The following is a 27,031-nucleotide window of genomic DNA, read 5'->3' on the forward strand; positions in this document are numbered from 1 at the left end:
CCAGGGCTGCTGTTGAAGGATGAAGTGGCATCCCAACCTTGAACCTTGGGATTTGGATCGAAGTATCCGTACGGAATTAAGGTACGAGGTAAGCACGGTAAGTTGGGTAAAGGTGAGGAAGGGACGTTCTGAGGCATTTCGCCGTGGTCCTTCCTTCGCTCCATCCTGTTGTGTTTCTCTCTTGCCGGGTGTGGTGACTTTGTGGTGTGTGTGGAAGGTGCGGAATACGTGGTAGGTGCGTGGTAGACAAAGGGCTGTGAGTGGAGGGATACCTGCCATGGGAGGATCCACCCCCGTTTTTCCCGCCCAAAGTGAATCGCAATCAAATCGACGCAAATCTGCGATCGCATCCGGGGAGCCGCCGGGGTCCGATGTGGGCCGACTATCGCCTACTTAGGTAATCTCGTCCAGGGAAGTCCCAGCCCGACCTTCTTTCCACAATCATCTCACTGTGAATTTCCGTACCTTGTGGCAGTAAGTACCGCCGCGTACCGCTCCTGTGTCTCCCAGAAACTCCCACACCCCCTCGTCCGAGGTCACATCGACCCAATCAATTAGCCCACCCGCCCAAAATAGCGCCGGGAATTTTCCACGAGCTTCCGCGATCGAGCTGCTAACCCTGTTGATCTGATTTTTTGGGGTCCATGTTCCTCAATGTTCCTCAATGTTCCTCAAATTCCTCACACACCTCAATCCCGCCGTCGCCGTCCCTTAACCACAGTATACTCCGTACGCAGTTACCAGTATCCATACATACCAGATTTTGGCTTTGACACGTCCTCACTGCTTCAGCTTCTGACCACACTCCCCCTTCGACAGAGTTCCAAGGGCTTTCGGTACGGAGTATACCCTCCAAGAACAGCGCAATTCAAACCCACACAGCCATTCTTCAATTACAATCAACCCAGACCTATCATGGAGATTGGTACGGATACCTGTCGTCGGGGCTGGTGTCTGTTTATTCCCACTCACCCACTGTCACGCCCTTCAGCAGGGACAACCATGGTTTCGGGTCGGCGCCGGCGCCATACGACAAGGTCGCTGTTTTCAGGGATGCTACCCTGATTCTCGCCAGATGTACCATCAACCTTCGGCCGGCGCACAAGGTTGTTCGTAACGGCCCATCCTCTGCTATTGTACGGAGTACAATGTACAGTACTATCGTGCATGGGAGTCCAACTCTTTCACCTGGGCATCTCAGATCACCTCCAGACGACGGATAACAGTCTATTCGCCGGCTTTGGTGGGATGAAAATAGCCCAGCCCAGTCGCAGACAAATTAAGGAATCCGAGCCGAGCCAAGCAGCGACTGCGAAATGCGTGCAGGAGTTCTTCTGCCTGCCACTCCTCGATCTGCGCCTGATCGTCACTGACAAGATCTCATATGCATGAAGGTCTCTGACCATTGATGAGCGATCACTGCGGCTACGGGCACCAAAGGAAAGGCAACGTAAAGCATACCGTAATACGACCAGGTGCGAAGTCAACTCAGCTCGTCCGACGGCAGAGGTGGGATGCCCAAGCTGCTATCACTCAATATGGTCAAGGTCTTGTTCCTTATCTTTAAACAGAACTCCGGTCTAATTGTCGGCCAGCATCTGAGCACAATCCAGCCCGGCAGATGTACTCAGATCCAGCGCAACCACCACAGGTCCACATCGACGTCCCAGATGCGCTATATCCAAGAACCGTCGTCTTGTGAGATATTGTGCTCGGGAGAAATGGCGTATGTGCTCCCATCAAGCAGCGTCTCGTGTCCCTTGGACCCCGTCATGGTCGTTGTTCCAGGGAAACCCGACCCGAGCTACGAGTTACCTACTGAGGCACGTTCGGGCTTCACCAAAACGAGACATGACGGTCTGGTCTTGTCTCATCTCGCTGCCACGCCTAGTTTGTTCTGCTCTTCTGAGCAATGCCACGCCATGCAGGACTATTCAGAATGAAACCATGAGTACAAACACAACGCTACCTGCAGATTGACAATGGCACTGGCCATATTGACCGCCTTGTTTCTCCACGACCGGAAATACTGTGTTTCCTCGTCAGCCGCCTAGTGGCCTGTCACGTCCACTTTTTATGCAAGATGGCAAGATATTCTGCCCTGCCTCAACTTCGCCCTAGGCCTTGGCTACCAAACTCAAAATGTGCGATGCAATTCCTCCAGAGATCGGCCGAGATGAGGAGCACGTCCGCAACCACATTAGCGACACAGAAAACCCCATGCAACGCGGCCCTACTCCGTATTACGCATTGGAATGACTCGAACGCCCGTTCGACGGCGCCGAGTAGTTCCCCCGCGGCTATCAGACTTCATCTTCTGTCGACAGACTTCGACCAATATCACTTTGATCGTCTCAGCCCTTCGGCATCTGTATCTGGGATCGATCATATCTCCTTCCCGGACCAACGCCCCCCTACTCAAGCGAGATTCACTCATGTCCAGCCTTCAAGCCACCGAGTCTGAAACCTTCAGCGTGGTCTCCGCGTTGTCCAAGCCAAGCCCAATGAACAAGATAGGGAAGTCGGAGGTCGGGCGCTGAACGTCAAAACCGCACAGCTTGCTCAAACGGGCCGTCTCACTCTTGGAATGCTACAGAGGAGAGTCTGCTCCCATGAGCCATGGCACTGACCTCCAGTCTGCCACGAGGTCTTGCACCGTGAGCTGGACCCTTGTCGAAGCCCACTTGGACCCATCTCGATCGTCACGAACCTGCATTGTCCTCAACATCATCACCACCCATACGGAGTACTCCCTAGACATTCTCACAGCTCACAAATCCCGTCATCAAATCCGTCTACCAGCCCCTCATCGGTCAAGATTCCAAGTTCTTTCAGATCAGCACTCCCCATGCACAGCCGGCAGCGTTGGCCTGGCCTGGACTCAACACAAAGCCACGCAACACGATGGCATCACTTGTCCCCCCTCATTATGCTCCCGTGGAGCTCGCACAGCGCGAAACAGAGATCTCGAATAGATGCAGATGCGCCTGCTTGCAAATTTTGATTCTGATGCCGTTGTACAGCCCTAAATTCTGTCAAACAATACACAGTGACAACAGCCATGCGCGGTCGGTAGCACCATGGCCGACCTTTTGCCGTGTTGTTCCCTCCTCCTCGTCTTGGAGAAGGATCAGCCGGTCCAGCCAAGGTAGCCTAGAGACGGATGACCACTTATTTGCCCACATGGATGGGCGCTTGGATTGGACCGGGAGACTATTGAAAGGGGGATGAGAAAACTCCCTCTCTTGTACCGTATCCATGCGCCGGTCCATCGATGCATGTAGGGTGCCTGGAGCTGCGGCGGAAGGGTTCGTCTGCACCGCGCGGGCGCATGGACAAGACGCAGAGACGCGCCACCTTGGGCCTTGGAGCGCCGCCATTCCTCTTCCATGCCAGACCAGCCGGCCCGGAGCCGATGTCTGCCAACGTTGTGCATGCGGTGCACACCGAGTCTCCCGTATGTCATGCACGAGCCCACTTCACGCGGGCCTTTCGTTCTCGGAACGAGATACGTTACGATGCCGCAAGCAGAAGAACATGCAACGTCCTGACGAACTTGTGCTACGGAATGCAATGCGGCCCGCTACACCACCATGCCTTTTTTTTTTCCTTCCCTTTCGTTCCGGCCGTCTTCTAATCGACGAAATACTTGGTACGGATACGCTTCTCATGCTTTCTGGGTCTCGAAAGTTCACGACATCCACCAGAATACCACCAAAACCTCCTTCAAATTTCCCAGCGTCCAGATACCGGCAAGCCCCAAACACATATTTGCCTTCCGTCAAAGTCAAAATCATTCCATGAAGACCAGGAATGTGACTCGCAACCTCGCCTCGAGGGAAATGCAACCAAAGTCCAAAACAGCTCTCGAGCCTCCCCATAAAAATCCTTTTTTGTCGAAACAAGATCCATATACCGATGGCAATCTATGTTCTGTGGCATCGGCATCCATTGCAGGACGGGACCCAACCAAAGGCACGCGGCGAAGTATTCCCCGGGGCGGTGATGGAGGAAAAATGTGACGAGTTTCTCCCCTTTCGCGCTCAGCGCGCCTAGCCGCAAGTGACGGTCAATGGCACGCACACTATGCAGAATCCTTCCAGATAGACTTTTTCTCGGTTCTCTCGAACGCCCCGTCGCAATGCCACATGGACCGCATCTCGAACCATGCCCATACTTATCCTTTCACTGCCCTCTAGAGATTGCTACGGAAACCCAGAACTTGGCATCTGGGCACGGCTGCTGCATTGAAGTTCGGCTTAGACACTGGAAGAAGGGGGAAACATTTACTTGACTAATGTGCGGAACGGAAGGTCCATGTCTCCCCGCTTGTCAGCCTTTTTTTTTTTTTTGTCGAACCTCCCTCCGGCATGATCGCAGCTATCCCGTCAGCTAGGGAACCACGACGATAAGATCCTCGTCGTCGTCCCAAGGAAGCCGAACCCTCGTCTGTACAGGGCACCATGGGGGTGGGGGGTGGGAACCCGTCAAAATATCCAACGCCCGCCGTGTGGTTGGTTTAACACATGCCAAGCGCCCCCCGGCCGAACGTAGGGGACCTTTCTGGGGACGAGGCCAAGCAGCGTTCTAATCGTCCCTGTTATTGTCAGTTCTTCTGCGGGCGGTCGATTCTTTCGAATCAACCTGGAGAATACAACACTGCGGCAGGTAGGCGGCCACAGCAGGGGATGGGTGGTCAGGCAGTTTCTTTTTTATTGCGGCGCAAGTACGGATACAGCAGAGCCCCAGCGTGAGGGGGCGAGCTATGATCCATCACCTCCGTCCACTCCCGTGCGCTAGGAGCCATGGAAAAGAACGACACGCCCCCTTCATCGCCGGGAGAAAGGCAAAGCCGCAAGGGGAAGGAAAGCAGATCGTAACGATTTACGGGAAGATGCACGAGACGAAAGGGAATTAAAGAGAAAAACAAGAAAGATGGGCCCAACGAACACATCACCAGTTGCGACAGCTCACATACCACAAAGTCAGCAGCGGCGCGCATCGCGAATTGAACAAGCCACCGCCGCCCGCCCCTTGCCCCCGAATTAAAGACTAGGGAGAGAGGAAAAGCAAAAGAAGACTTCTCTGTAGCCGCAGAGAGCAAGGCAGAGAAGGGCGTGCCTGGCCGGGGTGGTTGGAGGTTGGAGGTTCGAGGTTCGAGAGAAACAACCAAAACCTCCAAAGTCGAATGGGTGGTTTACGGGGCGCTTGTCTGTCAGTTTTATTGCTGCCACACCTCCCCCTCCTCATCTATCTCCCTGTTTTATCCGTACTTTTTTACCTTACGGCGACGTCGCTAAGATGCACCCCTCTCCTTCACCCCTCAAACCCCAACCTGCAATCGCATGGGCATAGCTCGCATTGCTCGCTCTCATGTCCTGGACATCAGAATGATGCTGTAATGCTGGTTTGTACGACGACGCACTGCACGTACAGCACCGACAACGCAGGCCCAGTGCCAGTGCCAGGCCAAGCTCGCTCCGTAAAGGTAAGTTACGGCCGATGCATCGCAGACTGCCTAATTTTATAACAACCCTTCTGATTCTTTTGTTGGAGGAGGAGGTGGTAGTGAGTTTCTGTTTCTTGTGTAATGCTGAAGTCGCAACTTTTAGTGACACGCACACACGCACACACGTACACCCCAGACTTTTCTGCATACTGCTTTTTGTTTGTTCCGTCGAATAGGCAAGGGGGAGATAACGGCGCGGGAAAAACAATGAGCTCTGGTTCTTGTACGGGACGGGTAGAGGGGAAGGATTTGACATGGCACAAGAGGATGGCAGTGGCACAGAGACCAAGCAAAGAAAAGGCAAGTTTACCCTTCATCCGCGTACGACGTCCCACGAACACCGATATGAACAAGCAGACTACCCGTCTCTGCGATCTAGGGCCCCCCCCTCTCTCACGCTACCCAAGTACAGAGCGTACAGAGTATTGTACGGATAGGCAGCTGTACCCTTTTCCCTCTGCTCTTGTTACAGCACCCATAAGGTACTGGCCACATGTTATTGCTCTTCTCTGACTCTCTCTGTGCCTCTATTCTTTGCCAACTCCATAAATGAGGGTATATTGGACCCTGCCTGCCAGCCTAACCTTGCCCACGTTGCACGCGGCGGAATCGGCGACGGTGCGACTGCACGGTATAGCTGCCGTCCATGTAGATTGATACCACGTCGTTATACATCGCGATAGTGCATGTACGGATAGATAGACACAGCCCTGCTCCCCTTCGTCCAGCCCCCCCTTCCCCTCTTCTCCAATTTCCCTTTGTGTCACCAGAAATCACGAAATGGGTTGGTTTAGATTTTTTTTCATTTGAGATCAGTTTTACGGAGTACTGTGCTCCCGAAAGAAAAAAAATCAGCGATATGCGGTCGCCTTACCAGTGCCTTGCCACCTTGCGCTTTCCGCCTTGCGAAGTCCATCTAATCAGACATCTTTTAATACGCACCCTGGAAAGGAAATATACATGATATGATGTTCTACCTCTACCTAAAGCCCCCCTCGCCTACAGGTAGGTGACTAAACCAGCGCCTACATCCCCCCGATCCGATCCGATGGGGAGGGGGCGTGTATGTCTCGAAGTTTGGTTCTTTCTCGGATCGCAACTGCTGACGACCAAACGAGTAAGCGTATACCTGCTGATACTTTTTATACAAGGTGTGTTTGTGTATTCTCGTGCAACATCGGGGGAACCAGGCATTATGCTGATGAATGGATGGAGGGGCAGTGCGGTGGGGGAGAAGAAGTCTGAAAGGTATCACATCATGTCAAATCCAGCTTTGATGCGGCGCGGGTTTGCCAAGTTTTTCCTTTGGGTTGTACAGACATCAGATCAGATCAGAAACCATGACAAGTGACACTCTTTCTTTCTCATTCTTTCTTTACTCTGCTGAGATTCAGATCCTATCCGTATCCCCCCATCCGCTTTCCCCAATTCTCTTCCCGTAACCCTTTCTTGCACACGTTCGCGAGATCACCCTGGACCTTGACCTCTTTTTATCCTTTTCGTCTCATGCGTCATCTTATGATAATAAGTTGACCCAAGAGCGTGAGATACTTCACATGGTCTACAGCATATGGGGTCTACAGTGTGTATACATGAAGCACACAAAATCTGGAAATCTCATCGGCTCCCGAGAACCGCGCGGCAACGAGCCGTGTCCCAAACCCCCGATCCATTCATCTACCCACACACCCCGTTCCTTGGATGGGAGAAAAAGCTCAAGCCCACATCACCAAACGCAAAACAGGGAGAGGCCTTGTAACCTGTGTCCCCTCCACCACTTTCTTCCTCTCTCTGGAAATGCGATCTACTTCACCTCTACCACGGCACTCGCATCTCTGGGCCCGGGAATCTTTAAGTTCCAAGGTCCATCCCTTCTCGCCTTCCCGTCTGCGAACAACAATACCTAAGCGCACATGGGCTGCCCATTTCTAAATCTGCATTACACCACCGTCCCCTACAGGGACGTTCCTTACTCCGTACGGCATACAAGTTGGAATACGCGGTTCGACGGCACTTATGCCAGAAAGAATGCCAAGGTTGCGAATGGAAAAATGAGAGTTGGATCGATCTATGTGTCCCGGTTGGGCCGGGCATCTTGAACATCCCATCCCCGTCCCATCCCAGACTTCTTTTGTCACTCTACTTTCCTCAATGTTCCACATGAAATCCTTGTGACTTGAGTATATTGGGGGAAAAGGCCCCTTGTAGTATTCGATCTGATGCTCTCTATCTGGCCACCGCGGCCTGGAGACAAAGCGGTGAATAGGAGGGACCCTGTCCACCTGAATCGAATCCGATTTCTCGGCATCAACATGCCAGTCGAGAGGAGAAGAGAAGCGGTCTGGCGATCAACAAAGGTAGAGCAAGTACCGAGAACAACAATACAAAGAGCCCAGCCTCATAAGCTCCATGAAGAATCCCCCCCGCCGCCTCGTCCCCTTCCAGACCCTGCCCTCGACTGACGCCAGGACCGAATCCGACATCTGTTTGTGGCGTTGTTCCCCGGGGCGTTCAGAGGCAAGCTGAGAGTTGTCCGGAAGGGTAGGGGAGGGGACGGTAGGTAAGGTCCTCGGCGGCCACACACACACCACGTGGGACGGGAGACCCTGACGTTGAATACCTACGTTGTCGTACCTCAGCTAGTAAAAAAGTAGTTCTGGTCACTTCTCACATCAAACATTTCGCCAGAAAATTAAACACCCCGAGATTCCCGCTCCCGCTTATCACATTTTCTACCCGTGCCTCCGAGATCGAAGAAAGGGCGAAGAAGCAAACTTGCAATCCACTAACACGCCCCCCCCCTCCTTTCCCCTTCCCCCTTCACCCCCGGTTGAAGCAGGCTCCCTTTCTTTCGATTGCTCACCGAGTTCGTTCAGTCGGTGATAACTTGCTCGTCAGGACTTGTCATGTACCTATTGCCACAAGTGAAGCAGTATACCTTACTCTATCTCTTGCAACCCTGAGATTCGCTTACGATGATGGATGATTCAGATCTCCCTCCACTTGAGTCTGACTCCTCGCGCTTATTATTCATGTTATGCATGTCATGTTGGGAGCAAAATGTGGAAACCAGGTTTTTTGAAACTTCAAGTCTCGATTATTCATCAGATTTCTTGAATCCGGCTGGGAAAGGGTAGGACACAACTGAGCCGCCCTCCTAGCTTCCTTTTCCGCCGTCCCTAACCTGCCGCCGCCGTTGCCCTCCTCCCGTGGTATCTCGCCTTGTAAGGCTACTCGTACAATTAAAAATCAGCTAAAACTGTGTGGTTGTTGTTGTGTGTGCCCTCGCATGATCCGTGGCATGAAAGGGATTCCCCATCCCGATTCCCAGGAATATGTGTAACAACAGTGGATAAAATGCCAAGGTTGCACTGCACGACCTTGCGCCCAAATCGGACAATAAAAAAGAATAAAGAAAAGGTTCCCCATTTTGTTTCCTTCAAAAAGCTACGACTCCGACATCGTCGTCTACTTCTCATCCCAAGACGACTGATCGATATGCTTCACGTCCTCCCGACGTGCTTCTTTTGCTTGTTCCTCACCGGGAAAACACCATCTCTTCTGCCAGTCACAGTAAGGAAAATGAGGAAGGAAAAAAAATAAGCCGTTGTTGCTTGCTGTGGTAACGATCGACTGTCGGGTCTGCGGTTGCTCGCTCCAAAGGCGTGTCTTGTGGCGCCCGATTCGTATGGCGCCTCATTTTGTCTAAAAAGCCGATGTTTCGCTTCCCTTTGCAGGAAGAGTGGGCGAAACAAGATAAGAAAAATATCGAGATCAAATGTAGTGAACGCCGCCAGATGAATGCCTAGGTCCTTGGTGCCCGTCCGATGAATATGTTGAAGAGCAGGATATATACAATCAAGATGAAGTCGATGCCGGGTATTGAAAAAGAAAAGTCCAAGTCAAGTGTAGCCATTTTGTTGCTAGTGTCTGAAGATAATGCAACGTGGACGCTGCTAGATGGATGATGGATGACGGTGCCGGTAGGCAGTGAAGGGTATCCTGTTATGTGTGTATGTGTGTGTTTGTTTGTTGGTAATGGAGCGAACCAAGCCGAACGCCGTGTCGGTTTGGTCGCAGAGCAGCCAGTGAAGTCAGAGCTCGCCCGGGAATTTGTACTGTGAGCGTGTCTCCGGTTCACCTATGGACCAAGACAGTCTCAGCTCCTCTCGTCAGAAGGCTTGGGGCGGATTTGCCGAGCTTCGAGCTGGCGCTTTCGCTCGAGTTTGGCGTAGTGCAGTCCACAGGCGTTGCAGAGCGTTCGGGCACCATCGGGGCCTCGGCGCCATTCCGGAGTGTCGATTCGGTTGCAGCTATGGCATCTCCCAGGAGGTGCAGCTCTCTATTCCACCGAGTTAGCCCTCTGGTTCTACGGGGACAAACGTTTCGTTGACAAAGCTTACCCCTCTACGCTTCTTGACCTCCGTAATGCCGTAGTTGTTCTTGTTCATGCCGTCGTACATGGGTGTGTCCTCATCATCGTAGCCCTTCGGTTTTCCGGCTGCCCGCACACGTTCGTTGCTCTCCTTGACGACTTGTCGCACCGAGTCTAGCGAATTCCGGATGTACTCCACGTTATCGATCATGTCGTTCAATTCCAGCTCGGTGGGAAGTCGATCGTGCAATGGGTGATGAGCGCCTTGCTGTTCCGCTGCAATCTTGCCGTAGGCCTCGGCGAAGTTAAAGATCGTTCTTGTTGCTGCACCAATCTGAGTGAACTTATTGGTAAGCTTGACGGACAAAAGTTTTCAGCAGGGCCACTCACTCTAGAAAAGCAATCCTGATACCCCCACGCGTCGAGGTGTGTCCTCACCCGTGAAGGGCCGTACTCGGGGTCCTCTCTGTGCGCTGTCGGGCGCTGGGCCTCATAAGGGAAGGGGGGAGGTGGACCAGCGTGACGCGGGGAGACTGGATATGCAGGCGGCAACGGGACTTGTCCTGGCGGGAGCTGGCTGGGATGCTGGGGATGCGGATATACCGTCGGCGGGAGTGGAATGGAGTGTTGCGCATACGGGCCAGCGTTCTCAGCGGCGCGCGGATCGCTCTCGCGCATATCGCGCATATGCTCATGCTTGAGAGGCGGGCTAGGCTGAGGGCCAGAGAACCCGCCCAGTGATGCAGGTGGTCGACCTGCGAAAACAGGAGGTCTCGAGGGCGGCTCTGAGATGGCTGGGAGAGCGTCTTGCCTCGGCGGAAATGTCGAGGCAGGAATAGGAGGTCGAGGAGAGTTCTTGTCCGTCGACTCAGCATAGGACCTCGGAGGCCCAGGAGCAAAGGGCGAGGGGAAGCTTTGCGAGCCCGACATGCTGGAACCCTGAGAAGGGGGGTAAGGACTGGGCTTCGCACCAGAGATAACCTCGGAGAGCGAAGGGAGCGACTGTCGGTGAGGAGTCTCCGACTCATCTGATTGTCGTCGAGGTTCAATCGGCGAAATCATGCCTGCGATGCTTGGTCCTGGAGCTGGATGGTGTTGATAGCCGGAGGAGAAGGACGAGGGATGACCGTAATGGGAGCTCGGGCTAATAAGGGCTGCGGTCGCCATGGCGGGGCCGTCACGGTAGTGTCTATTATCGAGAGGTTCTCTGGGTGGGAGATGACGAGGTTCAAAGCGATCAGGGTTGCTGGCAGAAGGTGGACGGCTGTTTAAAGAAAAAGGTCTGATTAATGTTTGGTCTAGGGGCAGGACGTGGAAACAAATCAAGACCGAAGGGGGGGTGGGCGTCGACGAGAATCGAACCTACCTTTGCCTAGTACCAGATCCGCCCGCTTCCATAGCGGGTTTGCCGGGAGAACAGATGAATGGTGATTAAAACCCCAGATGCGAATGTAGGTCTCTGTGCATCTGACTCGACCAAAGCGTAAGGGGACGAGAGCGAGCCTTAGTCCGTGAGGTCGGTGTCAAGACGGGAGTCCGGTGAAGTTTGGTGTAGATGGGTGGAGATGATAGGGAGTACGGTCCAAGGTGGGAGGCTCAGAGTCATGTAAGAATAAAAACCGGGCAGGGAAGAAGTGTTGCAGAGACGAGAGAGAGTGCAAGTGAAAGATGGGCGAGCGGAACTAAACAAACCAAAGACAGAGTGGTGGTAAGGTAAGTTGTAGTGTGGTGTGGCTTGGCCTGGGACGAGAAGACGAAGTTAGGTTAGGTTAGGTTAGTCGAACCTCTCTCTCTCTCTCTCTCTCTCCAGCTGGGTACCCGGTAGGTAAGATCTGGTCAAGCTATCGGGCGCGTGTGTGGTGCGTGGTGGCGGGACGGGAAGGTCACCGCATGTATCTTTCTCTTGGGCTCAGAGGGGGGGGGGGGGGTGTATCGAGAAAGGGGTGGGAAAGGAGGAGGGGGGCGATAGATCGGGGGTGATGCTGGCTCCAGTTGGGTGTGTCGAAAGATCCGGAGCTGAGAAAGAAAAGCCGCCTAGCGTTGGTCAAGTTACCACGCTGCTCTTTGTGGCGGCTTTTTGGATATTTCTTCCAAGACACACTGTTAGAATCCCTCGTCGAGACTAGTCCGAGTGGGCTAATTTCAACTGGGTCTGGGAGTGAGACTCGCGGAGGGGCGTGGGCTCGCGAAGATACCGTGAACCTGGACCGGTGGGAAGTCTGAATTTCTTTTCGATGCCGATGCTTTGTGGTGCCAGTCTAGTGCCTGGTGAAGCGGGCGCCCTTCAACAAAGTGCTGAAGAGACAGATGTGTATTCGTACGTCGGATAGAAGCCGTGGCTCATATGGTGGCGCTTGTGCCTCTATTGTCGCCCGGCAAGTTGTCCCAGATGAGTCGGCGGATAAGGCAAAATGCGATGAGAGATCGTCTGTCTAAGCGCGGGGGGTCTATCACCCGGCTGGAGTATGCCGATTTTGTGCCTTTTGAGGCTGACACAAAAAGATATGGGTTGGTGCGGTTGAACTTGAGGCGACGAGGGGAGTTTGAGTGGTTTGAAATGTCCGAGTAGAAGGAATTTTGATGGATATGTGTGTGCGAGCACTGGGGGAGAGGAGCAGGAAGAAAAGGGAAGAAGAGGGAGAGAGGAAACGCGATTGTGCGAATTATGGGAGGAAATGACAGAGATATTATGAGATCAGCGACGGACTGACACCCAGGGCTGGGTATGATTTCTGAGCAGTGAGTGGACGTATATTTCGCATACATTTGTGATAAAGTACAGAGGTACCTGCGCGGCAACAGGGGGGAATCACAGGAGACTTTCGGTACAGTGCCTCAACGGCGGAACGTTCTTGACTCCTTGCTCACTTTCCTCCTGATGGACCAGATCCCTTCCCTACGCAGTAAGAGTTCTTGGGGTTCCATTGTGGGGGGAGGGCATGGCATGGAATCGATGCCTGGGGGACCAGATGTGCGGTGTGTTGGACTGAACCGCCTGGGGCCAGAGGGAGGGAGATGCGCGTGCATGTACCGGTCAGAGCAGACAGGGGGGCCCGGGAGAGTCAGGTAACGCATCGTATTGTCAAGGTATCCATCCAGTCGACGGGCCGGGGTGAGAGGAAGGGGGGAAGTTTTAGCACCCAGATTGGCGGCGACAGAAGTTCGATTGATTGACTGATGTGCAGATGGCCTGCATTCGGAGCTTCACCTCTTGGGATATGTTCCGCTCCGTGCGGTCGCTGTGTGCCTAGGCTACTCGAGCCACCATCCTAAGGCTTCTCTTATATCCGGGAAGGGCTCGCCAGGCACTGAACTTCAGCCTATATCAGAGTTTTACGACGCACAGTCGACTGAATCCTCGCTGGGAGCACTGAAATCCTGGAGAGTTCCGAGTTCCAGGCTCTCAGAACCCACTTGTAGTTTCGACTACAAAAGTCGAGTAGGGACATGGCAATACCTGATGACGAAGAGAAAATGGTACGACTTTTTGCAGCGCATGGGAGACGCCCCACGATAATTGGCCCGCTGTCACGGCTGGATCGCAGATTGGCTGTTGAGGGGGTCCCGCGGCTGGGCAGGGGCTCGCTGGGTTCATGATCGGTGATGACTGGGGGACTGTAGGGGAATACAGTTCCCCGTAGCGATAGCGTCGGCATCAACGTCTGGTGTTGACCTGATGAAGTGGTAGCAACGACGAGCTGGAGAATAATAACAACGGTTAAAGGTGTACTCCGATCGAAGATTCGTTGACACCATCCCCGTCCATTTCGGTAAGATAAAAGAGCGACTGCACCAGGCGGTGATAATTTGCGTCAAGACTAGCGACAAAACGATCGAGGGCCCAAGATTAACCGAGAATCAGAAACGTCGATGTGGACAAGTCATTAGTATGGAGTATCCGTACGACGTCGTCGATGAAGAACGTGACAGGAGCAGCGTCTCGATTGCCGGTTGGATGCCAGGCAGTGGCGTGAGATGGAAACTGTGCTTTGTCTCTTGGAGCCTTCATTTCTTTCCAGCCATCCTTGATCCATCTTCCTCTTAGCGATGTCACGAAGCTGGCGGTGACTCTCCTCGGGCCCCTGGACCACCCTCGACAACAGCGACATTGTTCACTGTGACGGCCCCAGGATTTGGAGGCATCCAGTTGAGCAGGCGCACACCTCAGGGCAAGGGTCCATTCGCGAGGAGACTGACGAACAGGGAGTGGGGAAAGACTGGAAGAGGGGGAAGACAACTGGCGCTGGGAAGGGAAGCGTCAAGGATTCGGCGCCGGAAGCTCGAGCACAAGGTAGCCCGTGTGATCCCTCGAGCACCCTGTCCTTGTGAGGTTGGCAGCGGCATGAGCTTGATGAATGGGCGAGGTATCCGTACCGGGGCGGCACATTTTGGATGTCAGATGTCCGTGACCAGGGGACGTCGTTAGGTGACTCGCAAGGATGGTGGCAGGTGTACGTATCCGGATGGATCTCTTGTCACTCTTGTCACTCTCCAAGGTATCCGGTGTCGCTCTTTTTTCAAATGAGATTCGAAGAGGGGATCAGCGAGACGGCCAATGCTTCGAAGCTGCCCGCGGCTGCTCAGAGCTTCCCAGAGCTACTCGGAGCTCTCTAGAGCTATTGCCTTGGTAAAGTTGAAGCACGCTGATATTCCAAATGGTCGCCATGGGCGTGTGTATCCGTACAGATACAGGACCTGCTGCTGTCTGAGCTGGATGTTGACAGGTGATGATGGACATCTCTCTGCCACGCGATGAAACAAAGGGTAATAGGTTGGGAAGCGAATCGCAAGCAATGGGGAAGTGTGTTGATGGGATAGAGGGCCCGGACCTAGGTCCGAACCCGACTGGACTGACGTCTGGATAAGTTTTTTTTTCGGCTTCACATATTCCCAGCCTCCCAGGCACCAAGGCCAAGGGGCTAAGGCACCAAGGCTTCAACCTGTCACCTCTCGGCCCAATTATGGGCCGCGCCGATGCGTCGCCGTCCCAAACTCTCTTTCAGAGGAAGGCGAGGATTGGATTGGATATCTCGAGGGAAGGAATGGGCTCTGGTCATGTCATGTCAAGGAAGGAACGTTTCCTTTCGCTTCCCCTGCCACTTGAAGTGGCCACAGACAGGAAGACGAGCGGAAAAGAGCGTCCTAGACAGAGGACGGAGGAAGGGGAGAATTGTAACAAGTATGATATGGAGAGTACAGGGAGTCATACCTTGAACATCCTCTGGGCAGAAGACGGGAACCCGTACGGAGTAGACAGCGCTGGAGTTCCCTACAGTGCCCACGTGCTGTAGCCCACGCCTACTTAAAGCCTTATAAGGTCAAGTATCCATCCTCCCAGAAAATTTTATTTCCATTTTTCACAAAATGATTCGAGGTGGACACTTTGGAGCCTTCAATTCCTTCAGACATAACTTGACCTCGGTTGCTTGCCATAAAGTATCGGGACCTTTCAAATTGGCAACCGCCAGCTTGTAGGTATTCGTACGGAGTGCATGCATACAGAGTAGTCGAGGCTCGCCAACTGGAACCCGAGAGCGATATTTCCATGGGCAATGTAGATGATCGTATTGTGTCATGCAGCACTAAACGAGTAAAGTAGCGTGAGTAGCTCACTTGTTGATGAACTCCACTCACGACCCAGTTCTCTCACAGTGAGGGAACTGAACGAGAGTGCCCGAAACTGAAAATGAAGGGTGAGGTGACCTTCATCGACGGGAGGAAGCCGCCCGCCTGTCCATCGAACCCACGCCCCCCAGTGCAAGTACAAAAGTACATGAGGTACCCCGTGACTCCGTACGGATACAGGTGAGTGACCCCTTCCCTGTTGCCTTGTGGCCTTGGGCGGGAATTTCACAAAGATGGAAAGATGGGAAATCGGATAAGATGGGGCCCGTTCTCTTAGGTAGTCCAGATCCATCCGAGCATTTGCCAGACACGTACCCACCACCTCCCTCACCCACCAAACCGACCAAAGATCGTGCGCTCAGATCCCCGTCGTGGGAGCTTTCTCTCCACCTTCCTTGTTTTTTTTTTTCCCCTTCTCTTTTCGTTATTTCCCACCCAAGTGGGGGACAAAGTCGATTTCCTCCCATCCAACTTAGAAGGTGCTTCTTTTTACTACTTACACTATAGAGAAACCCTATTCTTACCCGAAAGTTTGGGTATATATGTTATAATACGGAGTATACTCTCTATCTTATGCCATTTTTCCAAATATTAATTTATGTAGCTATGGTAGTGTTAATTGTGGCAGAAAGTGACGGCAAAAAGGCTCGAGCGGAAATCCATTTTGTCCCCCACTTGCCACCTCATCTACCTCTCTGTCTGTGTGTATCTCTCTCTCTCCCTTTCCGCCCGGTGCGGCATGCCCCTGGCCAACCACCAGTACCTACCTATTCGTAGTGTACTTTCGATCCTTCAACTCTCTTCGATCATCCTTTTTGGCCGACACCACAGTGACCACACCCCTTCAGCTTCTCCAAGTCTCAACAGCTGTCCCGGTCCATCGGCCGTCATGGCTGGCCCTGTTGCACGTCTGTCACATCCTTTACCTTTTTCGGTTTTCATCGCCCTTGGTTCCTGTCCTTGTCAGGGTCCCGGAGGAACTGGGCAGAAAATCCATCCGACCGAACCTTGACACCAAATTGCACCTCTGTCCAAGTAGCCACGAACCCATGTTGGTCACCGATGTTGGTATCGGGTCCCAGGCACACCGTCCTCACGGTCCTCTGCAATACCGGTTCCCTTCAGGCCATCCAGTCATCCATCCACCCACCAAGACACCATCGACAGCTCATATCCACTACCCCCCGTACGTCATATCATGCCCATGTCTCTACTCCCAACGCGGCAAGAAGCTTGGATGACTGGCGGTCGTTGACCGAGTCTCTTCTTAGATTCGTACGGATACTCCCTCCTGCTGCAATACCCCCGGCCCACCCCATCATCTCGCGCAATCCAACTTGGCTTGTCAGATTTTCACTCCGAAAATCTGGTTGAAAGAATTCGCCTTGTGATAGTTCACATTGACCAGCGGCAAGTCGCTCTACAATTGGTCACACTGCACATTTCTATTGCTGACCTGCTGCATTCACTATGCAACTCTCTACACCCTGGTCTCCATCTAGCTTAACCGCTCGACTTCTTGCAGATGTCAGAGTAATCCCAGGCTTTGCCACTCCTGTCGCCCTTGTTTCCGAGTGGTCAGAGACATGGAGGCTACCGATTCTCAAACGAATCCAAGGCAAGCCCCTTGCTCTTCTCCGCGATTCACGGACAGAGAACAGAAAAAGATCAGAATTGGACATGCGAACGACGCTCCCTGCAGATGCCTCACTCACGATTGCGTCGATCATGGTACTACACCAAAGCCTCCCCGGCAGAATGAGCTCCCTCTAGTTTGGACAAGAGATTCGACCGGCATATTGGGTGCGAAGTACGGACATATCGCCTCAAGTTGCGGCCGCGAATTACCTTGGCCTCTTCACCATCAATGCTGTGCTACCATTCACATGGCATCAAGTCAAGCTCTTCGGGGAACGTCAACTGCCTCCCTCTTCGGACCAGCCTGATCCGCGACTGTCATGCCCTGGATCACATCGTTGTTAAGCAGCCTTCGGCTATTCCTACCTTGCGGAACACTGCCAACAAATTTCAACGCAGCTCGCCGGCACGCGGCCAAGATATCGGCCTGCTTGACTCTTTCCGGTCCGACTATGTAGGTGAACTCGCACCGCAAGCCAATGGAAGCCCAGCACCACCACTTACAAGTTACCACACCTCATCGCGTTCACTTATCTCGCCGCATCTTTGCGTCTCGTATTCACCTAGAAAGTTGGCGACCTAGCGTCCAGATTGTCCATCTACCGGTACCCGTACCTCCCTCGTTCGGCGAGTGTGTTCGTGCACCATGCACATACGGAGAACTCATTGTCGGCTAGATTTTCGCCAATTACCCACCCACTTCGCCACTTTTGCTGGGCTTCTGGGACCAACGTTGTCGATAGAAATCAGGGGTCCTTCCTGAACGGTTCTTAGCGCATCTCCTGGCCCCGTCTCGGTGCATCCGCGACGAACGGGGATACTAAAACCATTCAACTCGGCCAGTCAACCACAAAATCATCTCTCCACCTCCGGCCCCTCCTTCCAGTCGATTGGGATACTGAATCGTATCATGTCTTTCCTACCCAATGGCGAAGACGTGTTCTTCAAGCATGGAGTCTCCAGCCCTGCCGTTCTGCCGCCCAAGTTTGCATATACCCCGGCAACCTCCTATTTGTATCCGTATCCCACGAGCATTTATTCGCTGTCATTCCAAAGAGCAGCCGACTGCAGCTATGACGGACCAAAAGCTGGGTCCGCTAGGCTTTTAACAGAGCTCGCACCGGCTTGCTTATACTAATCGCATCTGACAACCAAGATACCACACATTTAGCTCCCTTGATACGTGCGGCTCAAAAGTCAGTGCTTCGTCTACGTAGTAAGTATCAATCGGCACATCGCTTGAGCCTAGCTCAGACCCGTTACCAGAGGCGCTACGGATATTCTTTCTTCGTACGAATTGACAGCAAGGCTGCTGCTCTACCCACTTGTGTCGCCGACCTTAGACTGGCTGGATGACTTGGTCCGCTGAGCCTCTGCGAACTGACGACTATCCGTACTTCATAGATTTTTCGACCCCTGGGACCGTAACTTGCACGCACAGTTTTCGGACAACATGCCTGCAAGCCAGTCGCTTATTGGTGTCGATCATTACCTTTCTGAATTTCAGCTTTCCGATGTTTCGGCTCCACAAACTCAAATGCACCCACGAAAGAGTTGCAGGATCTACAGGTCTCATCTCAAGCCTCCCAAGCCTCTTTTGATTAGGAGCTGTCTATCCGTAAGTGGCCGCATCTGCGGCATGCCCTTGGGGACCAGGCTGGCGTCCGGCAATTGCTCACCAAGGTGCCAACTCTCGTACTTGAGCACTGATGCCCAACGAAATACAAGCGTCACAACCCGAATGACGAAGGCTCGCAGAATTCCTGTAATTTTCAGTTCGTCAGATCTGCAACCGCCAAAGATCTACGTCTCAGCCAGACTTGAGTATCCGCACCGCGTCTCGACTGGCAACCTGCATTGGCTCGACTACCATGCTTTGACGGAGTAAAGCATACGTGACTGGCGCGGTACACAACGGTACGACACCTTACCCTCCGTTTTCCGGTACTCAGGCACGTTAGTTTGCCCGCCCAAAGGTTCACAACGATCACGAGAATGTGATCCATCATACAACACCAACGGCGTCACAGAGAGCCACTTTGAACCGCCAGTCGCGATCGACAACACTACGCCGTACACGGGCAGATATTGACCCAAGTGGCGAATTGTTTCCTTTTTCCCACAGACTTTCCAAGAATGCTGAAACCCATTTCTATCCGCAGGCGAGCAACCTCTGTTGCCCCAACCATGACCATACAGATACCACGGCACTTCCTTCGTAGGTGGCCATCTAGATACCGACATCACTAAACATTCGTCAAGCTGAAGAATAAGCAAGGCAATCCTCTCGAGTCTCATGGCCAGTCAACGGGATACCAAACATATCCTTACCTAGCATGGCAACAATTGAACAGTCCTTATTTTTGACATGGAGTGTGAATGTCAGGTTTCACATACCCCGGCTGCACTGGGATATGGTTGTCATGTTGCTAGCACCATGTTCTTTTTACCTGTTCCAGGCCCCCCATTTTCACGTCTGGGCTCTGGAATAATCGCCTGTGCGTAAGGGAGTCTTAGCCGCACCTGAGTTTCTCCGCCAGAGGCTGCGAAGGAGAATTCCGATGTGAACACTGAATAACATATGTGCAGAAGATCATCCGTCTGTAAGCCTCCTTGTGGTACACTCGGATCGATTTTTGCCTGCCCGACGAATACTTTTTCGGCTTACTCGGGGCTCGTTTTTGCGCATAAACAAGACATCACTGCATCAGTAGTGACTATCATGACTACGTACTGTAGCAAGTCCGACAGCTTTGTGGACCTAGTTGATGCCGGGATACGCAAGGTGTCATTCTGAATAGTGGACGAGGCCAGATGCCCGGCCACGCGAGAAAGCACATGGATCCTCCCCGGACCGCAGCTCTTGTCGAACCGGCAAAACCTGTCGTCGGAACCAGCTTCCACCTACTGTTTAGCACCCGTCTTTGAAGAGGCTACGGATACTAGGTACGTCTGCGGCTGTTACTGGTATGGCCTGCTTGTTCCTCCCAACTTTACTGACAACGAAGCCTCCGCACTAGCCTCTGGAGGTGTATGTGGCTAACTTGGGTCGGGTCGATCGATTCTGACAGGGCACAATGCAGCAGACCAACGGCGTCGAGGCAACCCTGGACCGAAGAGCAGCCTCACACGATGGCAATGGTTGCCCATCTACAGTCGACAACGTACCTTGTTCCGCAAGGCTTTGAGGTAAACTGCTTCTCTCTATCATTGAAGAAGTGATTAGTGAACAAAGCTAACTCATCAGCAAGGCTTCCGTTGATGTGCCCGGATGTACGACCAAACGGTTCGTTGCCTGACTCTGTGTCGTAATTGACTCCGCTAGAGGTTACACAATCACACTCGATAATGCTTGTGCAGAGAGGTACGTACGTATAATAACGCTCGCTCGCCTAGCCAAAGTCTGGCTGTTTGCCGCACCAGGGCTTAGCAGAGTCAGCACAGCTTCCAATTCGCCTACATAGTACAAATCGACGGATCCCACTCCGGGAGGGGTTTACTATGCTGAAATATATGGTCGACCCTGGTACCAGATTCACCTACAAATTTTAGTTGATGTCCTCACATGTTTTTGTCGAAAGATCTCTGGCAACCTCGGTTACTTTGGGTTGCTTCACAAATGTGCTCGAATTTTTAGAGCTGTTGACTCCTGAGCCTAGCAGATATACGAATTCTGGGGGCTCACAAGTTCCAACACCTCGCTGATCTTATGCGAATTAGAAATAGCACAGTCCTTGATGTCACCGGCGGCACAGAGATTACTTTACCAACAGCAGACAAGACTACTCACAATCCGGCGGCATCGAAGATTCGCATCATGCCAGAAACCCAAGGGTACCCACTATGCGCAGCTGATGCGATTGCGATCCTAAGAAGAAGCATACAGAAGTTCAAGGTAAGGTACTCCATACGCCATGCAAACTCTGTCGCCAGCAGGCGCACTCGGGATGCCGAGCATGACTTATCGCTCTTTGGGGATGCCATGCACAGAGGGGCAGCGATAGGACCGCTTTGTCAAGGAGAGTTTCTTGTGTTAGATTTCAATGTGTCAACGACAAGCTGCGGTGTCAGAGAGATCGTCGCTCCATTGAGATTAGCACAATCAGCCCAAGCATGCGGGGCTCTTCTCTCCGATGCGGGACCTGCGGTGCCAAAATCCAGATTTCATTCCCACTGGCGGCGATGGACCCGTGGTTTCACAGGTGCAGACTGCATCTCGTCGAAGCAGGGCAGGGCTACGGACTCATCCTTCTCTCAGTCTCCTGGCGGCATTGGTCACTCCAGAGCCGGCTCAGGCTCCAGCGGATTGCATCTGCCCCTCCATCGATGGGATCCCCCAATCTAAGAAAGTTCATGATGTTGGACCCGCTACGGCCTCGGACACCGTGTCCCGCGCTGTGCTAACCATGCCTCCCTGTCCCTGAAGGTCTACGTGCATGGAAGACAGGAAAGTACCTATATCGTACCCTCCGATTTCGTCGCCGTGGTATGGATTGGAACGGATATGCATCCACCGAAAAGATTTGAATTGCGGTCCTCGCGCTCGAGCCTCGGGTGATAGAAGCAGGCGAGAAGGAAAAGAGAAGCCACTCTCCACTTGTTCTATTCATGCCGATCCCCTACCGCTGACTATCACTATCAACCAGGATTGGTTTATTTCCTCTTGGAAATCATCACATCATGGGGGTAGCCGCTAGTCGGGTCGATTGATCTTGACAAAATCTAGTTCAAAGGACAATGTCAAATGTCCGTGACGTCTCGGGCCTACTCGTGTACACCACGAGGGTTTCGGCGGGGCCGGCGACCCATTCTGAAATCTGAGCTGACAGCCTAAGAGAGAAAGACAGAGAGAAGGGGGAGAGAGACAACATGGCCAAGATGCTGGCGGGTAGAAGTTAGGCCTGGGGGTAGTGCTGGGCGGCACATTGTCATGGCCTGGTGCCAACCTACCATCGGAGGAGACCCTCACATCGACAGCAGAGGCGTAACATTCGGGGTCAGAAATAGTCTGGCATGTGCCTGACGAATAGCGCGGATATTCAAAGGTATGAACAATTTCATGAGCTCGAATCACCTCTTCGACGTCGGTATCACGAGATTCAGATCCTGGACTCTGGATAGTATAACCCAAGTCGCAAGTCAATACTTGTAGTGTAGTCGATACCATAATTGACAAGTGGGCTCCATTGGGACTCGCCTTACCGCCTCCTCTCCAGATCCACCATCTATCAAGTTAACTTTACTGGCTTCCGCTCGTCTCGTGTAGACAGATGAACAGACAAGGTTGGTGCTGGTAACGGAGAGGTGCTTTGATGCTCGCCCTTTCCCCCCTTCTTCGCCCCCTTTTGGATGTTGCCCACTCCTTCCAAGGCTCCCTGGCCTGGCCCGGTGGACGTGGTTTGGCGAGGTAGGTACACCTGCACGTGGAGCTTCTATGTAACTCTACTTTGAGCCGTTGGAATTCTGTGACAAAGTTTGGGCGCAAGGAACAGCCTGATCAGGTCCCCGGTACGAGCGGGAGTCTTCTGCGTTATCCTTCCAGTGCAAGGCCCTCGTACCTTGCCTTGCGCTTCCACTGGGTGCTTGTGTTAGTTCCCTGCATGGTGGAGTGTTCCCGTCATTTGACAGCTGCGGCGGATGCCAAAATGGCGTTTTCCCGACGTCCCCTTGGGAATCCTTGGGATCCATGGGATCTCGCTTGCCCTTCTCCTCTCCACTTTTCCTTCTCGAAAGAGTTCAGAGTTGAAACGGCCGAGCACTCGTTGGTGGCCTCTCCTCTTGACTCCCAAGTCCTCTCCTCTCCTCCTCACTGCTCACCCACTGCTCACAAGCACCAATCCTTGACTCCTCACACCTCGCTGCTCAGGCAGATGCTCCTGTGGCTCCCGAATACTCGCGTGGACTCAACCCAACTTACCAACCACCCACCCCCCCCTCCCTCTCCACGATCGAAGTTTCGATAATCCTTCTCAATGCTGCCCTGCTGGTGCTATTACCAAGGGTCACGGAACATCAAACCGATCATCGTCTGCGCCTATTCGTACCTCACCAGCGGGGTTCGAAGAAGCGGGCCACATCTCCAGCTTTGACTCTTTATCCACGCGTCCTTGACAAGCGAGCAGAAAAAAGGCACACGTCCGGCGGTCACTGTCGATTCCGGCATTACAATCAACAGCGTTATGCGTACCCGTATGTGCCGTGCAATGAGACGACACGACAAGTCTTTGACAGGCAAATAAAGTACGATGTACTCGTAGTCCGTCCATTTATCTCTACTTACGCCATACGGATACAGAATCGACGTAAAGCCCACACGGACCACCATATTCGTCTCATCCTCCTCCGCCTGCTCCTCATCATCGTATCGTCGCGATCTATTTTCGGCCTGAACCCCGTCCATTTCATATCACTGGATGTTGCGATCCCAAGCTGAGATCTCAAAGTACGTCAGACCAGGAGGGATGCCCGATTCACTCGAGGAATCCGAGCTACCGCGATAATTGCACCCACGCCATTAAGGTAGCAAGAGCCTATTGCGACTTGACATCGCTTCAAGCCTGGCGTCGCAACGGACGTATGGTCTGGCGTCTGCATCTGCGGGTAGTGAAGGCCGGAGAAGGGGGCGTGTTCGAAGAGCGAGCAGCAAAGCACCCCAACACATCCACGCCACACCCTAGTCTATCGCTTCTCTGATCTCCTTACCGCATCTTCACTTCATCTGCAGGATTCATGCCGCTTGCTTCCTGCCAAGTTACCTTTGCCCTGGTCTTGCCGCGTACCTACGACCAACCAAGATGGGATCGACGATGCACATCCAGGCAACCCTCCCCCTGCAATCCTCTTTGCAACCCGCCGTGGGCACGACGTCGCCCAATCCAGCAAGCACATCTCCTTTCGGCAGCCTTACTCGACCAGTGGCTCTCTTTCTGTCGCGCGATGTGCCTACACTACACCCCCTTTCTCCCCTCTGCATCAGCCGTTGTCGCCGCCACCATCGGTCGTCTCGTCTGCGAGAAGCGGAACCAAACCGTCTGGCACCTGGGGACGATGCCCGCGGCCACTTCGGTGAGCGTTGCGTCCGCTGCCCACCCATTGGCGAGATCGCCTGCTGACACCTCGGCGTCTCTCGCGGGATCTGGCGCGTTTCTCACGATCTCATGCACGCTTACCACCACTCGATATAAAACACCAGCCCTGGTCCACGTCACTCCCTGGCAGGCTACACTGACACGCTACTCGATTGACTTTCCGCTCGATACAGGCACTACAATCCAACAGTACCTATTCGGGACAACTTCCTCTTTAGGAAGCCATCTCCTGAACAAGAGCAAATCACAACTACCATCATCTTCCGCCTCTCTCCGCTTTATTGGGCCATGTGCCAGATCCGGCCATCGCTATCAAAACATCACATCTCAACTCTTTGACTGGGTCGTTTCCGCTGTTTCGACATGGGGTTTGATGTGGGATCTTGGTGTACTCCTCAGGTACCCAAAAAGTCGTGGTCCAGTACACGTCTGGTTCCCTATGGCGCGGGTTTGTCGATTTCCTTTGGCTTTTTATTCACGCCGGAATCCGGAGGAGTTCTTATGAAAACCACATGTTGGCAACATTGATCATGGTATTACGAGTATCAAAGCCTCTTGGAGACCGAGAATTGTCTTCGGGCTGGTGGTCAGAGATTCGACAGCAGCCCGGCACCGGCTAAACACCCTAGGACCTCATCTCGACTCGACCCAGTTGCGTTGCTGCCGCCGGGTCTGTCAGATCATGTTCATGTTTGTTTTCTAGCTTCATATGCAGATCCCTATTCTCGAGTCTCGGCGCAGATGACGGGCTGCTCAACTCACGAGCCAGTGCTGCCTCACCAACCTTGGGTCGATATGCCGGGCCGCTGTTCAAAGTCACATTGCAGTTGCCACATGCAGCCACCCACGATACAGACGGAGTAATGGCCGTCGATGTACCGCCATCCTCATCCAACTCGCCAGCTGCCGTCAACCTCTCTGTTAATGACTCTCGCTCTGCAGACGTGCGAGCACCGCATGTGATGAGTTATGGCCAAACCGCTCTCTCGAAAGTGCGGCCGCACTTTGCAGTCCAACTAACCTAGATTTCTTGGGAATGGAAAAACAGGTATGCATTGCTGCTTGGCGCTGCTCGCTCAGGGATGTGTCAGGCACGGTGGCAGTGGCACGTCCCGAGTCCGAGACGATAGCAGCCAGGAAGCTCACGCTCACCATGTGGCTTCAGCTCATGGACCAAACAACAACCACAATTTGAAGCGAGGCCACCACTGCTGCTCCGTCTACGGTAGGATCTGAATGACCCGACCCTTCCATCGAACCCTCACCTCACCTTTTCATCAATGTACCGCCGCCTTTGATGCGTTGATACCTGGGTAGGGTGGCATTTCACCACCACTCGATCGTTCGTTCACACCAGTAGAATACGTCCACACTGGTCAGTTGATGATCTGCCGTCCCTGCAATCGGCGACTGCCCTTGTAGCCATAAGCCGTATGGTTACGTTGAAGCCCAAAGATCCTGGCGCGAAGATCGTTGCCTGTATGCCGGCACCATGCAATGGTATGGCCGATGGCCTTGAGATCAACTCAGGTTGGCCGATGGGAAGTTGGAACAAAACGATACCTAGCATGAAATCCGCTTCCAATCAACACTGAGTGAAAGGGCGGGACTGCCATTTAATCCTCGTGATTCTATGAGTGGCTAAGCCTCAGCGATTCAGTGATGTTGGAAGGAAACCCTTCATCGCAGCAGCCGCCGCCCCAAACCCAAGCTCGCCAGTGCGCAACGCCGCATCCTTGGGCCAACGTAGATGCCTCGAGTATCTTGGGCAAGAAGCAGCGCCATCGGGATGAAGCGCAGACTAGATGCGATGCACCCGGGCCTCGTCAGCGGTTCCCTGGGATCTGGCTCTGACATGCCAACTATGCTTGGCTCACGGTGCGATCGTCTGATCTGGAGATCGGTCTGCCACGCAATCCACACACACACACACGCGCGCACACCATCATCTCGCATTTTCTTCTGGCAAATAACATGTCACGAACAATACAACTCACCCTCCATCCATGTCGGATCGAAGGGGGCTAAGGGAATATGGAGCCTGACCGGTGAGAGTGACTGCATCGGCACTAATATCTTGACCCCCAGCTCTCGGGCGACGGTAGCCAAACGCAGGATGCGGCGGCTCTCGTCGCGACGAAATGGTCCGACTCCTGGGGCATAACTATGGTATAACGGCATATCGACTCCAGTCATCAGCATGCTCAGGTGCATCTCCAGCGACCAGCGTCTCGTCGGTAGTGTCAGAAGTTGGAAAAGAAATTGTCTAGCGCCCGAAGAGGTCATCAACCCCGCTTCCCGGCCATGTGGTTAACACACCTAGGGCCCTCCCGGTAAGGAGATTAGAGTGGTTGGCGAGACAGGCAGCCCCGTGCTCTTCCCAGGTCTCGGCAACGAGATCAGGCCAGAAAGAGCCCGTAGTCGATTGCTCGCCCGTTGAAACAACCCCACGCCGCAAGCCAACGGAAATCTGGTACAGAAACGGCGCTATGCCCGGCCGTTGAGGCGATGTCGACTTGCGCGACTTCGAGACTGCGGACGTACGCACGGCCGGATCTCTGGCAAGAGACTTCCGACAAGAAACGGCTCATGAATCACTTCACATGAGAATCGGCCGTTCTTTCACGGTGCGGGGAGTCATGTTCAACTCTTGAGCAGAAAACAAACTGTACCTAGCCTTTCGGCCGACGAACGATGACAGGCATTAGACTGGGTCGTCCGCACCCTGAATCTTACGACCGCTTTTGTCTCGCTCGCAGTGTTGGAGAGCATTCCCCATTCGTGGAAAACGACGTC

At 53.3% G+C, this 27,031-nt stretch overlaps 7 protein-coding genes across 7 annotated transcripts; 3 read left to right on the forward strand and 4 right to left on the reverse strand.

The window, feature by feature from the left end:
- Positions 1-9,382: 9,382 nt before the first annotated feature.
- On the reverse strand, positions 9,383-11,028 carry BDP55DRAFT_743191 (uncharacterized protein). The gene is made up of 4 exons (XM_060580485.1): positions 10,813-11,028; positions 10,275-10,695; positions 9,913-10,218; positions 9,383-9,851 (listed from the first exon to the last, which is right to left on the reverse strand). Exons 1-4 carry the CDS (start codon positions 10,944-10,946, stop codon positions 9,669-9,671), a joined length of 1,044 nt encoding a protein of 347 aa, XP_060436010.1. The 5' UTR covers positions 10,947-11,028; the 3' UTR covers positions 9,383-9,668.
- A 776-nt stretch (positions 11,029-11,804) lies between these two features.
- On the forward strand, positions 11,805-12,633 carry BDP55DRAFT_642242 (uncharacterized protein). The gene has a single exon (XM_060573443.1). The coding sequence runs from the start codon at positions 12,229-12,231 to the stop codon at positions 12,451-12,453; it is 225 nt and encodes a 74-aa protein (XP_060436011.1). The 5' UTR covers positions 11,805-12,228; the 3' UTR covers positions 12,454-12,633.
- Positions 12,634-20,856: 8,223 nt separating this feature from the next.
- BDP55DRAFT_625854 (uncharacterized protein) lies at positions 20,857-21,492 on the forward strand (the record flags this gene model as incomplete). Its single annotated transcript, XM_060571545.1, has 1 exon — positions 20,857-21,492. The coding sequence occupies one exon, from the start codon at positions 20,857-20,859 to the stop codon at positions 21,490-21,492; it is 636 nt and encodes a 211-aa protein (XP_060436012.1).
- Positions 21,493-21,874: 382 nt separating this feature from the next.
- BDP55DRAFT_625855 (uncharacterized protein) lies at positions 21,875-23,547 on the reverse strand (the record flags this gene model as incomplete). The annotated part of the gene is made up of 7 exons (XM_060571546.1): positions 21,875-21,969; positions 22,098-22,372; positions 22,706-22,743; positions 23,065-23,136; positions 23,192-23,294; positions 23,335-23,369; positions 23,428-23,547. 7 exons carry the CDS (start codon positions 23,545-23,547, stop codon positions 21,875-21,877), a joined length of 738 nt encoding a protein of 245 aa, XP_060436013.1.
- Positions 23,548-23,711: 164 nt separating this feature from the next.
- Positions 23,712-24,948, forward strand: BDP55DRAFT_123849 (uncharacterized protein). Its single transcript, XM_060565463.1, has one exon. It carries the CDS (start codon positions 23,877-23,879, stop codon positions 24,738-24,740), a length of 864 nt encoding a protein of 287 aa, XP_060436014.1. The 5' UTR covers positions 23,712-23,876; the 3' UTR covers positions 24,741-24,948.
- Positions 24,861-25,390, reverse strand: BDP55DRAFT_625856 (uncharacterized protein; the record flags this gene model as incomplete). The annotated part of the gene is made up of 2 exons (XM_060571547.1): positions 24,861-25,171; positions 25,240-25,390. 2 exons carry the CDS (start codon positions 25,388-25,390, stop codon positions 24,861-24,863), a joined length of 462 nt encoding a protein of 153 aa, XP_060436015.1.
- A 96-nt stretch (positions 25,391-25,486) lies between these two features.
- BDP55DRAFT_123847 (uncharacterized protein) lies at positions 25,487-25,895 on the reverse strand. Its single transcript, XM_060565462.1, has one exon. It carries the CDS (start codon positions 25,803-25,805, stop codon positions 25,584-25,586), a length of 222 nt encoding a protein of 73 aa, XP_060436016.1. The 5' UTR covers positions 25,806-25,895; the 3' UTR covers positions 25,487-25,583.
- Between the last annotated feature and the right edge of the window lie 1,136 nt (positions 25,896-27,031).

Source organism: Colletotrichum godetiae (assembly GCF_030913485.1).
Source record: "Colletotrichum godetiae strain CBS 193.32 chromosome Unknown BDP55scaffold_2, whole genome shotgun sequence".
NCBI lineage: Eukaryota > Fungi > Ascomycota > Sordariomycetes > Glomerellales > Glomerellaceae > Colletotrichum > Colletotrichum godetiae.